This window comes from Lucilia sericata, unplaced genomic scaffold (genome assembly GCF_015586225.1).
Source record: "Lucilia sericata isolate MDLA Ls3-8-SP2 unplaced genomic scaffold, ASM1558622v1 Contig000332F_arrow, whole genome shotgun sequence".
NCBI lineage: Eukaryota > Metazoa > Arthropoda > Insecta > Diptera > Calliphoridae > Lucilia > Lucilia sericata.
Genome location: NW_023994353.1, coordinates 341850 through 354286, shown reverse-complemented (window position 1 = coordinate 354286; position 12437 = coordinate 341850). Strand labels below are relative to the sequence as shown.

Genomic DNA, 12437 nt, shown 5'->3' with positions numbered 1-12437 from the left:
TATAGTCTAGTCTATAGTCTAGTCTATAGTCTAGTCTATAGTCTAGTCTATAGTCTAGTCTATAGTCTAGTCTATAGTCTAGTCTATAGTCTAGTCTATAGTCTAGTCTATAGTCTAGTCTATAGTCTAGTCTATAGTCTAGTCTATAGTCTAGTCTATAGTCTAGTCCAGCGGTTCCCACCATTTTTTACTTCGCGGACCCCTTGAGGAATTTATTTAATTTCACGGACCCCCATACATATTTTGATATCTTATTGTTATAAATAACACTGTGATACAAAAGTGAAGAAAAATAAAATGCAGGCGTTCTCATATACCAATTCTATTTCGTTATAGTCCATAGAGTACGAATATATTTTTAGTTTTCCCCTATCACTTCGTTAACTTACTTTTTAAGAGCAAAAGATGCGAAAAAGAGCCATTTTTGAAGTTTTAAATTTGAAAAATCATAAGTTTAGTAGTTTTCATCCGATTTTCAAATCCGATTTTTTTTTTAATGATACAAGTGTCTTTTAATCCAAAAAAAGAAATCCAAAATTTATGGTCAAATGTCTGAGTTACGGTCGTTTAAGTAAAAAAACTCACACTTTTTTAAAAAATTTTCATTTTCATCATGCTCTACTTTGACCATGAGGCAGTGAGTTCATCTTTTATTACTTTCCTGAAGAATCACATAAAGGAAGGTTTCTAAAACTTGTTATTTCATAAAAATCTATGAAAAACTGGATAATTTATGCCAATTTTTCTAATAGCATGTTTCTCGAATTTTTGGTTTTCTCCATACAAATTAATTTTTGTATAAAAATGTTTATAAACATTTTTTAAACTTGTTACAAAGAAAACCAGAAACATGAACGTTTTTGTATGGAAGAAATATGCTATATTTTTATAAAACTTAGCACAACTCATAACCTTTTTCATCGATTATCATAAATTGACCATCATTGGAAACCCAACTTAATGTGGCTTTTTCAAATGTAATAAAAGCTAAAGTTATTGCTTCATGGCCAACGTAGAGCAGTATGAAAATTAAAAATTGTGAAAAAAGTGTGAGTTTTTTTACTTAAATGGCCGTAACCAAGACATTAATCATAAATTTTGGATTTATTTTTTTGGGTTGAAAGACAACACTTGTATCTTTAAAACAAAATATCCAATTTGAAAATCGGTTGCAAACTACCAGACATATATTTTTTAAAGTTAAAACTTCAGAAATAGCTCTTTTTCACAACTTTTGCTCTTAAAAAGGAACTAAACGAAGTGATCGAGAAAAATTAAAAATAAATTCCTACTCTATGGACTATAACGAAATGGAATTGGTATATGAGAACCCCTGCATTTTTTTGCTGTATCACTGTGTAATTGTTCGAAAATTGTCTTAGTCCTGGTCCATAAACCCTATAAAATATTCCCGTACATTGAGAACATTTAGTATTTCGGAGATGTTTTCAATTTCATGGTTTTAAATATAGAATGACTTCTAACATGATGTTTAATTTTATGATCGTGAGAGCTTTCATGTTCATTTCTCGTCAAGGTAGAGAAAAGGTTTCTTTAACAAGTATTGTCGACATGTGCTTAAAGAGTCATGTTTCTAAATTTTTTTGCGATTGCATAGGAGTGAGCTGAGTATGTAAGCTAAATTTTCGGGAAAATATGTGAAAGTTAGACTTCTTCGATGTTGTTGCGGAATGCGTTACCCACATAAAATATGACTTGAACTCTTTGCGAATGTACTGTGAATTTGGATCTTAAATTTGAATTTTAAAATACCTACGAATTATTTTACTGCGTGGTTTTGACTATTTACGCAAAACGCTATGAATTTTCTGATGTTGATTTAATAATATTGGACAACAAAATGAAGTTAAAATCTGTGTATCACGTTGGAATGGAATATTTATATTTAAAATTAACTAGATTAACACTTTTGCTTACAATTTAAAAAAATATTATGAAATGTGACCTAACTTCATATTCCGGGATACTAGTATCAGTATTTAATTCTAAGGCAAATCATTATCCGTCTGCTATGAAAACATTATATTATAAAAATTACAAATCACGTACTTTACTTTATAAAAGTGAAACAATAAATTTGTAGCGCCTAGCTTCATCCTGATAAACGACCGAAACAATAAAAGTCAAAGAGTCACCAACAAATCTGGGGATTTGTGTATTTTAGTATTTATGAAAATTTGGAGATATTTTTAATATTTTGTAACATATAGAGAATATTTTTTATTCATGATTTTTTTCGTTCGTCTTCACGGACCCCCTAGGATTTTGCTACGGACCACTAGGGGTCCGCGGACCCCCTTTTGGGAACCGTTGGTCTAGTCTATAGTCTAGTCTATAGTCTAGTCTATAGTCTAGTCTATAGTCTAGTCTATAGTCTAGTCTATAGTCTAGTCTATAGTCTAGTCTATAGTCTAGTCTATAGTCTAGTCTATAGTCTAGTCTATAGTCTAGTCTATAGTCTAGTCTATAGTCTAGTCTATATAGTCTAGTCTATAGTCTAGTCTATAGTCTAGTCTATAGTCTAGTCTATAGTCTAGTCTATAGTCTAGTCTTAGTCTAGTCTATAGTCTAGTCTATAGTCTAGTCTATAGTCTAGTCTATAGTCTAGTCTATAGTCTAGTCTATAGTCTAGTCTATAGTCTAGTCTATAGTCTAGTCTATAGTCTAGTCTATAGTCTAGTCTATAGTCTAGTCTATAGTCTAGTCTATAGTCTAGTCTATAGTCTAGTCTATAGTCTAGTCTATAGTCTAGTCTATAGTCTAGTCTATAGTCTAGTCTATAGTCTAGTCTATAGTCTAGTCTATAGTCTAGTCTATAGTCTAGTCTATAGTCTAGTCTATAGTCTAGTCTATAGTCTAGTCTATAGTCTAGTCTATAGTCTAGTCTATAGTCTAGTCTATAGTCTAGTCTATAGTCTAGTCTATAGTCTAGTCTATAGTCTAGTCTATAGTCTAGTCTATAGTCTAGTCTATAGTCTAGTCTATAGTCTAGTCTATAGTCTAGTCTATAGTCTAGTCTATAGTCTAGTCTATAGTCTAGTCTATAGTCTAGTCTATAGTCTAGTCTATAGTCTAGTCTATAGTCTAGTCTATAGTCTAGTCTATAGTCTAGTCTATAGTCTAGTCTATAGTCTAGTCTATAGTCTAGTCTATAGTCTAGTCTATAGTCTAGTCTATAGTCTAGTCTATAGTCTAGTCTATAGTCTAGTCTATAGTCTAGTCTATAGTCTAGTCTATAGTCTAGTCTATAGTCTAGTCTATAGTCTAGTCTATAGTCTAGTCTATAGTCTAGTCTATAGTCTAGTCTATAGTCTAGTCTATAGTCTAGTCTATAGTCTAGTCTATAGTCTAGTCTATAGTCTAGTCTATAGTCTAGTCTATAGACTAGACTATAGACTATAGACTAGTCTATAGTCTAGTCTATAGTCTAGTCTATAGTCTAGTCTATAGTCTAGTCTATAGTCTAGTCTATAGTCTAGTCTATAGTCTAGTCTATAGTCTAGTCTATAGTCTAGTCTATAGTCTAGTCTATAGTCTAGTCTATAGTCTAGTCTATAGTCTAGTCTATAGTCTAGTCTATAGTCTAGTCTATAGTCTAGTCTATAGTCTAGTCTATAGTCTAGTCTATAGTCTAGTTTATAGTCTAGTCTATAGTCTAGTCTATAGTCTAGTCTATAGTCTAGTCTATAGTCTAGTCTATAGTCTAGTCTATAGTCTAGTCTATAGTCTAGTCTATAGTCTAGTTTATAGTCTAGTCTATAGTCTAGTCTATATTCTAGTCTATATTCTAGTCTATAGTCTAGTCTATAACCTAGTCTATAGTCTAGTCTATAGTCTAGTCTATAGTCTAGTCTATAGTCTAGTCTATAGTCTAGTCTATAGTCTAGTCTATAGTCTAGTCTATAGTCAAGTCTATAGTCTAGTCTATAGTCAAGTCTATAGTCTAGTCCTACACATTTCGAGCTATAGTCCAGTCTATTGTCAAGGCTGTTCGTATAGTTTATAATCTCGAGTACATGACCACTTGGGTATTTCCAAAACTACTCCCGTGCAAACATTATTGGAGTACATGATCAGTTTTGTAGTCCTATGTAATAAAGGCATGGATCATGTTTATTTTTTTGATAACAACATCGTAACCATCATTACTCTTGCGGATTACGTACAAGCATAATTTTAGCAGGGGAGTATTTTTGAAATTACAATGATGTTATGTTATCCACGCCTAGGACACCACAATGTTAAATGGAGTATGTATTTTCAATATTCAATTTGGATTAGTTTTGGACCAGTCCTAGTCATTTGAGGAGTACTCTTTACACGAGTGTGCGGAGATGTCTCAATTTTTGCAGCGTTATATCACTTTTATAATTAATAATTTTAATCAATTTTAAATACCTTTTAAGTTATAAATAATAATTTGTCAATAAAATTAATATGATTATTAATTAGATTCCAATAAGAATTTCGCACTCCCTAAATAAACCACCCAAAACTGGGGAAAAAAAAGAGTCTCAAACAACCGGCAACAATAATGCAGTTGGAAAATGATTTTTTTTACTTTAATAAATTACAATTGCACTTTTTTGTTTTTGCGACATAATTATTAAGTTATATAAACACTAAACTACATTTTGATTAAAATTTTGCACTTTTTATATATTTAATATTAATATTTTCTTTCTGTATAGGAATTTAATTTGCCGAAATTATTTTGTTTATTTTGTTGCACTTTCCGTTTGTTACTGAAAATATCTTCATAGCAGAGTAGTTAAAGCCGGAAGAAACAGTGTGAAATTGAAACATCATTAAGTGAGTTGTGTTAATTCAAAGTGGATGTACATTTAGGGTTTTTTTGGGAAATACAGTTACATTTAAATGCAGATTTTGTTAAAGGTAATTTCATTTCTCTTAGGTTTTTTATTAAAAATGGAATTTTGAAGAAAATCACATAAAGTATGGATGAGATTTTTCGATTCGATTTTCTAAGTATGAAAAGCTGTAGGCATCCGCACTTCCCCGCGAGATGATAGACCAGGGTTTCATCAGGTTAGAGAACAGCAAAACATCTTAACCAAAAAATTACTCTGAATCTAAGGAACTTTCTTACCTAAAAGTTGTTCTGAACCTGCAAAACTTTCTTACTCAAATTGGCTCCGAAACTGGTCAATGCTTTTAAAGGAAAGTTGCTCTTTCTTAAAAAAGTTGGTCTAAATCTTTTCAAATTTTTTTTTTTGCAAATTGCAGCCTCCATCCAGAACCCCCGATTAAAATTGTATAGTTTGAACTGTTACAACAACAACAAAAACATTTCCATTTAAACGAATTTTAAGAAAACTACAAACCCAAAATATACGCTTAGTCTGGACTATAAAATAAACTACGACTATAGACTAGACTGTAGACTAGACTATAGACTAAACTATAGACAAGACTAAATTATAGAATAGACTATAGACTAGATTGTAGACTTGACTATAGATTATACTTAAGACAAGACAAGACTATAGACTAGACTATAGAATAGATTATAAAATACACTATAGACTAGACTATAGACTAGACTATAGACTAGACTATAGACTAGACTGTAGACTAGACTGTAGACTAGACTATAGACTAGACTATAGACTAGATTATAGACTAGACTGTAGACTAGACTATAGACTAGACTATAGACTAGACTATAGACTAGACTATAGACTAGACTATAGACTAGACTATAGACTAGACTATAGACTAGACTATAGATTAGACTATAGACTAGACTATAGACTAGACTATAGACTAGACTATAGACTAGACTATAGACTAGATTATAGACTAGACTATAGACGAGACTATAGACTAGACTATAGACTAGACTATAGACTAGACTATAGACTAGACTATAGACTAGACTATAGACTAGACTATAGACTAGACTATAGACTAGACTATAGACTAGACTATAGACTAGACTATAGACTAGACTATAGACTAGACTGTAGACTAGACTATAGACTAGACTATAGACTAGACTATAGACTAGACTACAGACTAGACTATAGACTAGACTATAGACTAGATTATAGACTAGACTATAGGCTAGACTATAGACTAGACTATAGACTAGACTATAGACTAGACTATAGACTAGACTATAGACTAAACTATAGACTAGACTATAGACTAGACTATAGACTAGCCTATAGACTAGACTATAGACTAGACTATAGACTAGACTATAGACTAGACTATAGACTAGCCTATAGACTAGACTATAGACTAGACTATAGACTAGACTATAGACTATAGACTAGCCTATAGACTAGACTATAGACTAGACTATAGACTAGACTATAGACTAGACTATAGACTAGACTATAGACTAGACTATAGACTAGACTATAGACTAGAATATAGACTACACTATAGACTAGACTATAGACTAGACTATAGACTAGACTATAGACTAGAATATAGACTACACTATAGTCTAGACTATAGACTAGACTATAGACTAGACTATAGACTAGACTATAGACTAGACTATAGACTAGACTATAGACTAGACTATAGACTAGACTATAGACTAGACTATAGACTAGACTATAGACTAGACTATAGACTAGACTATAGACTAGACTATAGACTAGACTATAGACTAGACTATAGACTAGATTATAGACTTGACTATAGACTAGACTATAGACTAGACTATAGACTAGACTATAGACTAGACTATAGACTAGACTATAGACTAGACTATAGACTACACTATAGACTAGACTATAGACTAGACTATAGACTAGACTATAGACTAGACTATAGACTAGACTATAGACTAGACTATAGACTAGACTATAGACTAGACTATAGACTAGACTATAGACTAGACTATAGACTAGACTATAGACTAGACTATAGACTAGACTATAGACTAGACTATAGACTAGACTATAGACTAGACTATAGACTAGACTATAGACTAGACTATAGACTAGACTATAGACTAGACTATAGACTAGACTATATAGACTAGACTATAGACTAGACTATAGACTAGACTATAGACTAGACTATAGACTAGACTATAGACTAGACTATAGACTAGACTATAGACTAGACTATAGACTAGACTATAGACTAGACTATAGACTAGACTATAGACTAGACTATAGACTAGACAATAGACTAGACTATAGACTAGACTATAGACTAGACTATAGACTAGACTATAGACTAGACTATAGACTAGACTATAGACTAGACTATAGACTAGACTATAGACTAGACTATAGACTAGACTATAGACTAGACTATAGACTAGACTAGATTATAGACAAGATTACAGACTAAACTATAGACTATACTAGTTTAGAGACTATAGAGTAGACCATAGACTAGACTATAGAATATACTATAGACTAGACTTAACTATAGACTATACTTTAGACAAGACTATAGATTAGATTATAAACTAGAATATAGACTACACTATAGACGCGACTATTCACTATATTATAGACTGCACTATGGGCTAGACTATAGACTATACATAGACTAGACTATTGACTAGATTATAGACTACACTATAGACTAGATTATAGACTAGACAAAAGATTAAACTATAAGACTATAGAATAGATTAGACTTCAAACTTGACTAGACTATAGAGTAATGAATTACTAGAGTATAGACTACAATAAATTGCACAATTTTATGTTTTTTGTTGTTTTTATTATTTTTTTGTTTCTTCTTAAAACAGAAAGTTTTCATTAAAATAACGTTTTATTTTATTTTTTTTTTTGTAATTTTTTTTAGTATAATTTGGGTTTTTTATAAATTAAGAGGAAAAAAATCCTAAGAAATATATTTTTGGGGGGTAGAAATAAAATAAAGTTGTAAATTAGTTTTAAATAATAAAATAATCATTTATTTTAATTTATATAGAAGAATAAACTAAAAACTATATAAAGGGCTTGTTGTTGGTTTTTTTTAATTTGTTACAGTTTTCTAATTTTAATTTTGTATAATTAAGAAATTTTGTTTTATAATATTTTACAACAATAATATAGAGTTTATAATTTATTATATATATGTATTTTGTTAGTTTTATTTTAATTAGTTTAATGTATATCATAATTAAGTTTGTTTAAGAATTTAATAACTATACAATAAAATAATTAAATTTCAAAAATAAAATTACAATTTCCTTTTGAAAAGAAAAAAAATATTTAGGAAATGTTTTAATTTAAAATTAAATTAAATTAAATTAAATAAGATATATTAATAGCTAATAGGGAAAGGTTTTGTGGATTTTGGAAAGATAATGTTGGGGTTTTAAATAAAATTATTATTATTTATTCCTTTTTTTGGTATAAAAATGGAAAGATTGCTATTTGTTTAAATGGTTTTTTTTATTTAAATGTTTTAACAAAAAACATAACTATTAAATAAAGTTTATTTTTTTTACTTAAATCTTTTACATATATGTATACGTTTATCCTAAGCAAGTAATAACAATTTTCCTATATAAAAAAGTTTGACTTAATTTTTATGGATACAATTTTTGTTTTTTTTTTATTGTTTTTTTTTTTTGTTGTTTTTTCATAATTTTCTTTTCATATTTAAAATTAATTTAACAAAAAATAGCTAAAAACACCTTTGAACTTAATAGTAAAATTATTATAATTAAAAATAGCAATAAATTTATAAGCAAACTCTAAGAGTTCTAATTAAGTATATAATTAAGTATATAAAGTAGTTATAAGTAGGACCTGGTTTATAATAAACTTAAACTTAAAGTTCCAAAAACAAAAAGTTATATTTTTCTGCTGGATGGATTTTCTTTTTTATGTTTAGCTTTAGTTAGCTTTTCATATTATCCTTAAAGCAGTTTAAGTATTTGTTTATTGTTTTTTTTTTCTTAATAAGTACAAAATATTCCTTTCAAACTATATATACATACATACTTTAAATTGTAATTTACAAAATTATAAAAAAAAAAAAGATTAAATAAAAATTAAAATAAAAAAATTTAACTAACATGCACAAGTTTTTTTTTTTGTATTCTTCATTCCTAACGATTTTTTGTTTTCTTTCTAAGAGTGAAAGTAAGTAGGAGTGTTTAAATAAGTGTCTAGAGATAAGAGTGTTTTTATTTGAAAAAAGTTTGGAAAAAGTTTGGAAAAAATCATAACTTTTATATAAAAAAGTTCTAAAAGTTATATACAGAAAAGTTGCCGATAATATTAATCTACTTTTGACAGAGAAGATAGAGTCTAAGAAGGTCTAATACTTTCTTAAGCTTTTTCACTAAAAAGTTGCCCAGATTCTGATCAACTTCTTCGCTGAAAAGTTGCTCTAAGTCTGATAAACATTTTTACTAAAAATTGGCTCTGAATCTGGTCAATGTTTTTACAGGAGTGTTGCTCTTAATCTGATCAATGTTTTACAAGAATGTTGCTCTTAATCTGATCAATATTTTCACTGAAAAGTTGCTCTAAAACTAATCAAGTTTTTCTCTGAAAAGTTGTTCAGATTCTAATCAAAGTTGGACCAGATTATAATTAACTTTCCCCTAAATCTGATCAACTTTATATTACAGAGTTGCTCTGAATCTGACCAAAATTTTTAGTAAAAAGTTGTTCAGATTACGGCCAACTTTTCTTTATTAAAAAGTTGCTTTTACTCTGAATCTGATGAACTTGTTGCTAAAAAGTTGCTTTGAATTTGATCAACTTTTTTACCATAAAGTTGGTTTGAATTTGATCATTTTTTTCACTAAAAACTTGTTTTAAATTTGATCAACTTTTTTATTAAAAAGTATCTCCGATTCCGACCAACTTTTTTACTAAAAAGTTGCTCTGAGTATGAGCAATATGTTCACTTAGAACTTGCTCTAAGCTTTTTTGCCAAAAAGTTGCTCAGAATTTGATCTACTTTTTTACTAAAAAGTTGCTCTGAATCTGATCAACTTTTTTTTTACTAAAATCTTGCTTTGAATTTGATCACTTTTTTCTGAAAAGTTGCTCTGAATTTGATCAACCTTTTCACTGAAAAGTTTCTCTGAATCTGATCAAGTTTTTTACTGAAAAGTTGCTCTGAATCTGATCAAATTTTTTACTAAAAAATTGCTCTGAATCTGAGCAACCTCTTAGTAAATCTGACAACTTTTTCACTGAAAAGTTGCTCTGAATCTGATCAACTTTTTCACCAAAAAGTTTCTCTGAATTTGATCAACTTTTTCATCAAAAAGTTGCTTTGAATCTGACCATCTTTTTTACCAAAAAGTTGCTTCGAATTTCATCACTTTTTCACTGAAAAAGTTGCTCTGAATTTGATCAACTTTTTTTCCAAAAAGTTGCTTTGAATTTGATCAACTTTTTCACAGAAAAGTTGCTTTGAATTTGATAACTTTTTCACTGAAAAGTTGCTATAATTTTGAGCAACTTTTTTGCCAAAAAGTTGCTTTGAATCTGATGAACTTTTTGACCAAAAAGTTGCTCTGAATTTGATTAACTTTTTTACTAAAAAGTTGCTTAAAATTTGATCCACATGTTCACTGAAATGTTGCCTTAAATTCAACTTTTTCACAGAAAAGTTGCTTTGAATTTGATAACTTTTTCACTGAAAAGTGGCTATAATTTTGAGCAACTTTTTTGCCAAAAAGTTGCTTGAATCTGATCAACTTTTTCACCAAAAAGTTGCTTTGAATTTGATCAACTTTTCAGCAAAAAGTTGCTTTGAACTTGATCAACTTTTTCACCCAAAAGTTGCTTTGAATTTCATCACTTTTTCACTGAAAAATTTGCTCTGAAATTGATCAACTTTTTCACTGAAAAGTTGCTATAATTTTAAGCAACTTTTTTGCCAAAAAGTTGCTTTGAATCTGATGAACTTTTGACCAAAAAGTTGCTCTGAATTTGATTAACTTTTTTTACTAAAAAGTTGCTTAAAATCTGATCCACATGTTCACTGAAAAGTTGTCTTAAGTTTAATCGCTTTTTTACCACAAGGTTGCTGTGAATCTTATCAACTCTTTTAATGTAAATGTAATCAGTTTCCGATCATCTTATATACAAAAAGTTGTTCAGATTCTGATGAACTTTAAAAAAAAACTTGCTCTGAATCCAATCAACGTTTTCACAGAAAGATTGCTCTGAATATGTTCAATTCGTTAATAAAAAGTTATCTACATTTTAATCAGTGAAAAGTTGTTCAAATTCTGAACAACTCCTTTTTAATAAAAACATCGGATTTTCCAAAAATAAACAAAATATTTCGCAAAAATAAAGTTTAACAGTTTATACCTTAATAAAGGTACTACCTGCTTCTTTAAGCTGCTAAAGCTTAAAGAAAAAGTAAAACTTTAAGCCTAAATATAATCAAAAACACTCCTTAGCTCCTACCTAGAAAAAACTAACATCTTAAATAAAGACCCTAGATCATTTTAAAACGAACTATAACTTTCTTTTCATTAAACTAAAACTCTCAACAATCTATATTTTTATTAGTATACGCTAAGTTTAAAGATTGTGGTGGTGCAGGAGTAGGATGCTGTATGGCAGCTGCTGCTGTTGATCCCGCTAGAGTGGGTGTTGAAGTAGCTGGCGGTGTTTGTAGTTGTGGTGTGGGTGCATGTGATGGCAAATGAAAATGTTGATCTGGGGATGATGGTGTATTCGGCTCAAAATCAAAGAAATTATTTAGAGGATTATCATCGGAAGCGGGTGTATCGAAATTTTGTTCAGCACTTATTTCATAATAAGCCGGTTTAGCTTTAGCATGATCTATTTCCATGGTATGTAAAGGTTCTTCGGTGATTTGTGGCCAATTTTGATAGAATTTCAAATCGTATTCAATTTGCATGTATTTACGTTTAGAGGTGCGTAAATCACGATCACGTCTAGCTTGGAATTTCTTAAAGAGTAAATATTCCACAACCAAAGTTTCGACCACTACATGGGCAATGAAATTCAAAACACCATAAATCAACATCCAATAGCGGAAATTCATTTGGGGCGGTAAGATGAGTTGGAAAAATTCTGACAACCATTCGGGTGGTATTAAAATGAGGTAGATAACAATACAGAGATTAGCGATCAGCGTTAGACAGAAGGGTAAATTCGACCAGATGGGACGACGATAGGGTGCACCCTTGGAGAAGACAAACGCCAAGATGATGTATTGAAAACTAGATATGGCAAACATGGTGTAGTTTTCCCAACAGCCCAAATGATCTTCACTGCTGTGCACAAAGGGCTCAAACCATTCCTGTTGATGTAGATGATACCAGCCGGTTACCTGGAATGCTATAACCACCAGCAAATGCAAAACAATCGAGGCTAAAGGCGTTAGTGATATTAATGAAGACAAAGGCACCTGTTTCACTAGTGGCCCCTGGAACGATTCCGTTTTACCAAAGAAAA

The 12437-nt window shown here is 30.0% G+C and overlaps 1 protein-coding gene across 1 annotated transcript in view; it reads right to left on the bottom strand.

Annotated features, from left to right (window-relative positions):
• Positions 1-8605: 8605 nt before the first annotated feature.
• LOC119603734 (probable cation-transporting ATPase 13A3) overlaps positions 8606-12437 on the bottom strand; it is a 44034-nt gene continuing 40202 nt past the window's right edge. The window contains 1 exon segment of the mRNA XM_037955892.1: positions 8606-12437. Coding sequence (XP_037811820.1) covers positions 11500-12437 — 938 coding nt within the window. The 3' untranslated portion in view covers positions 8606-11499.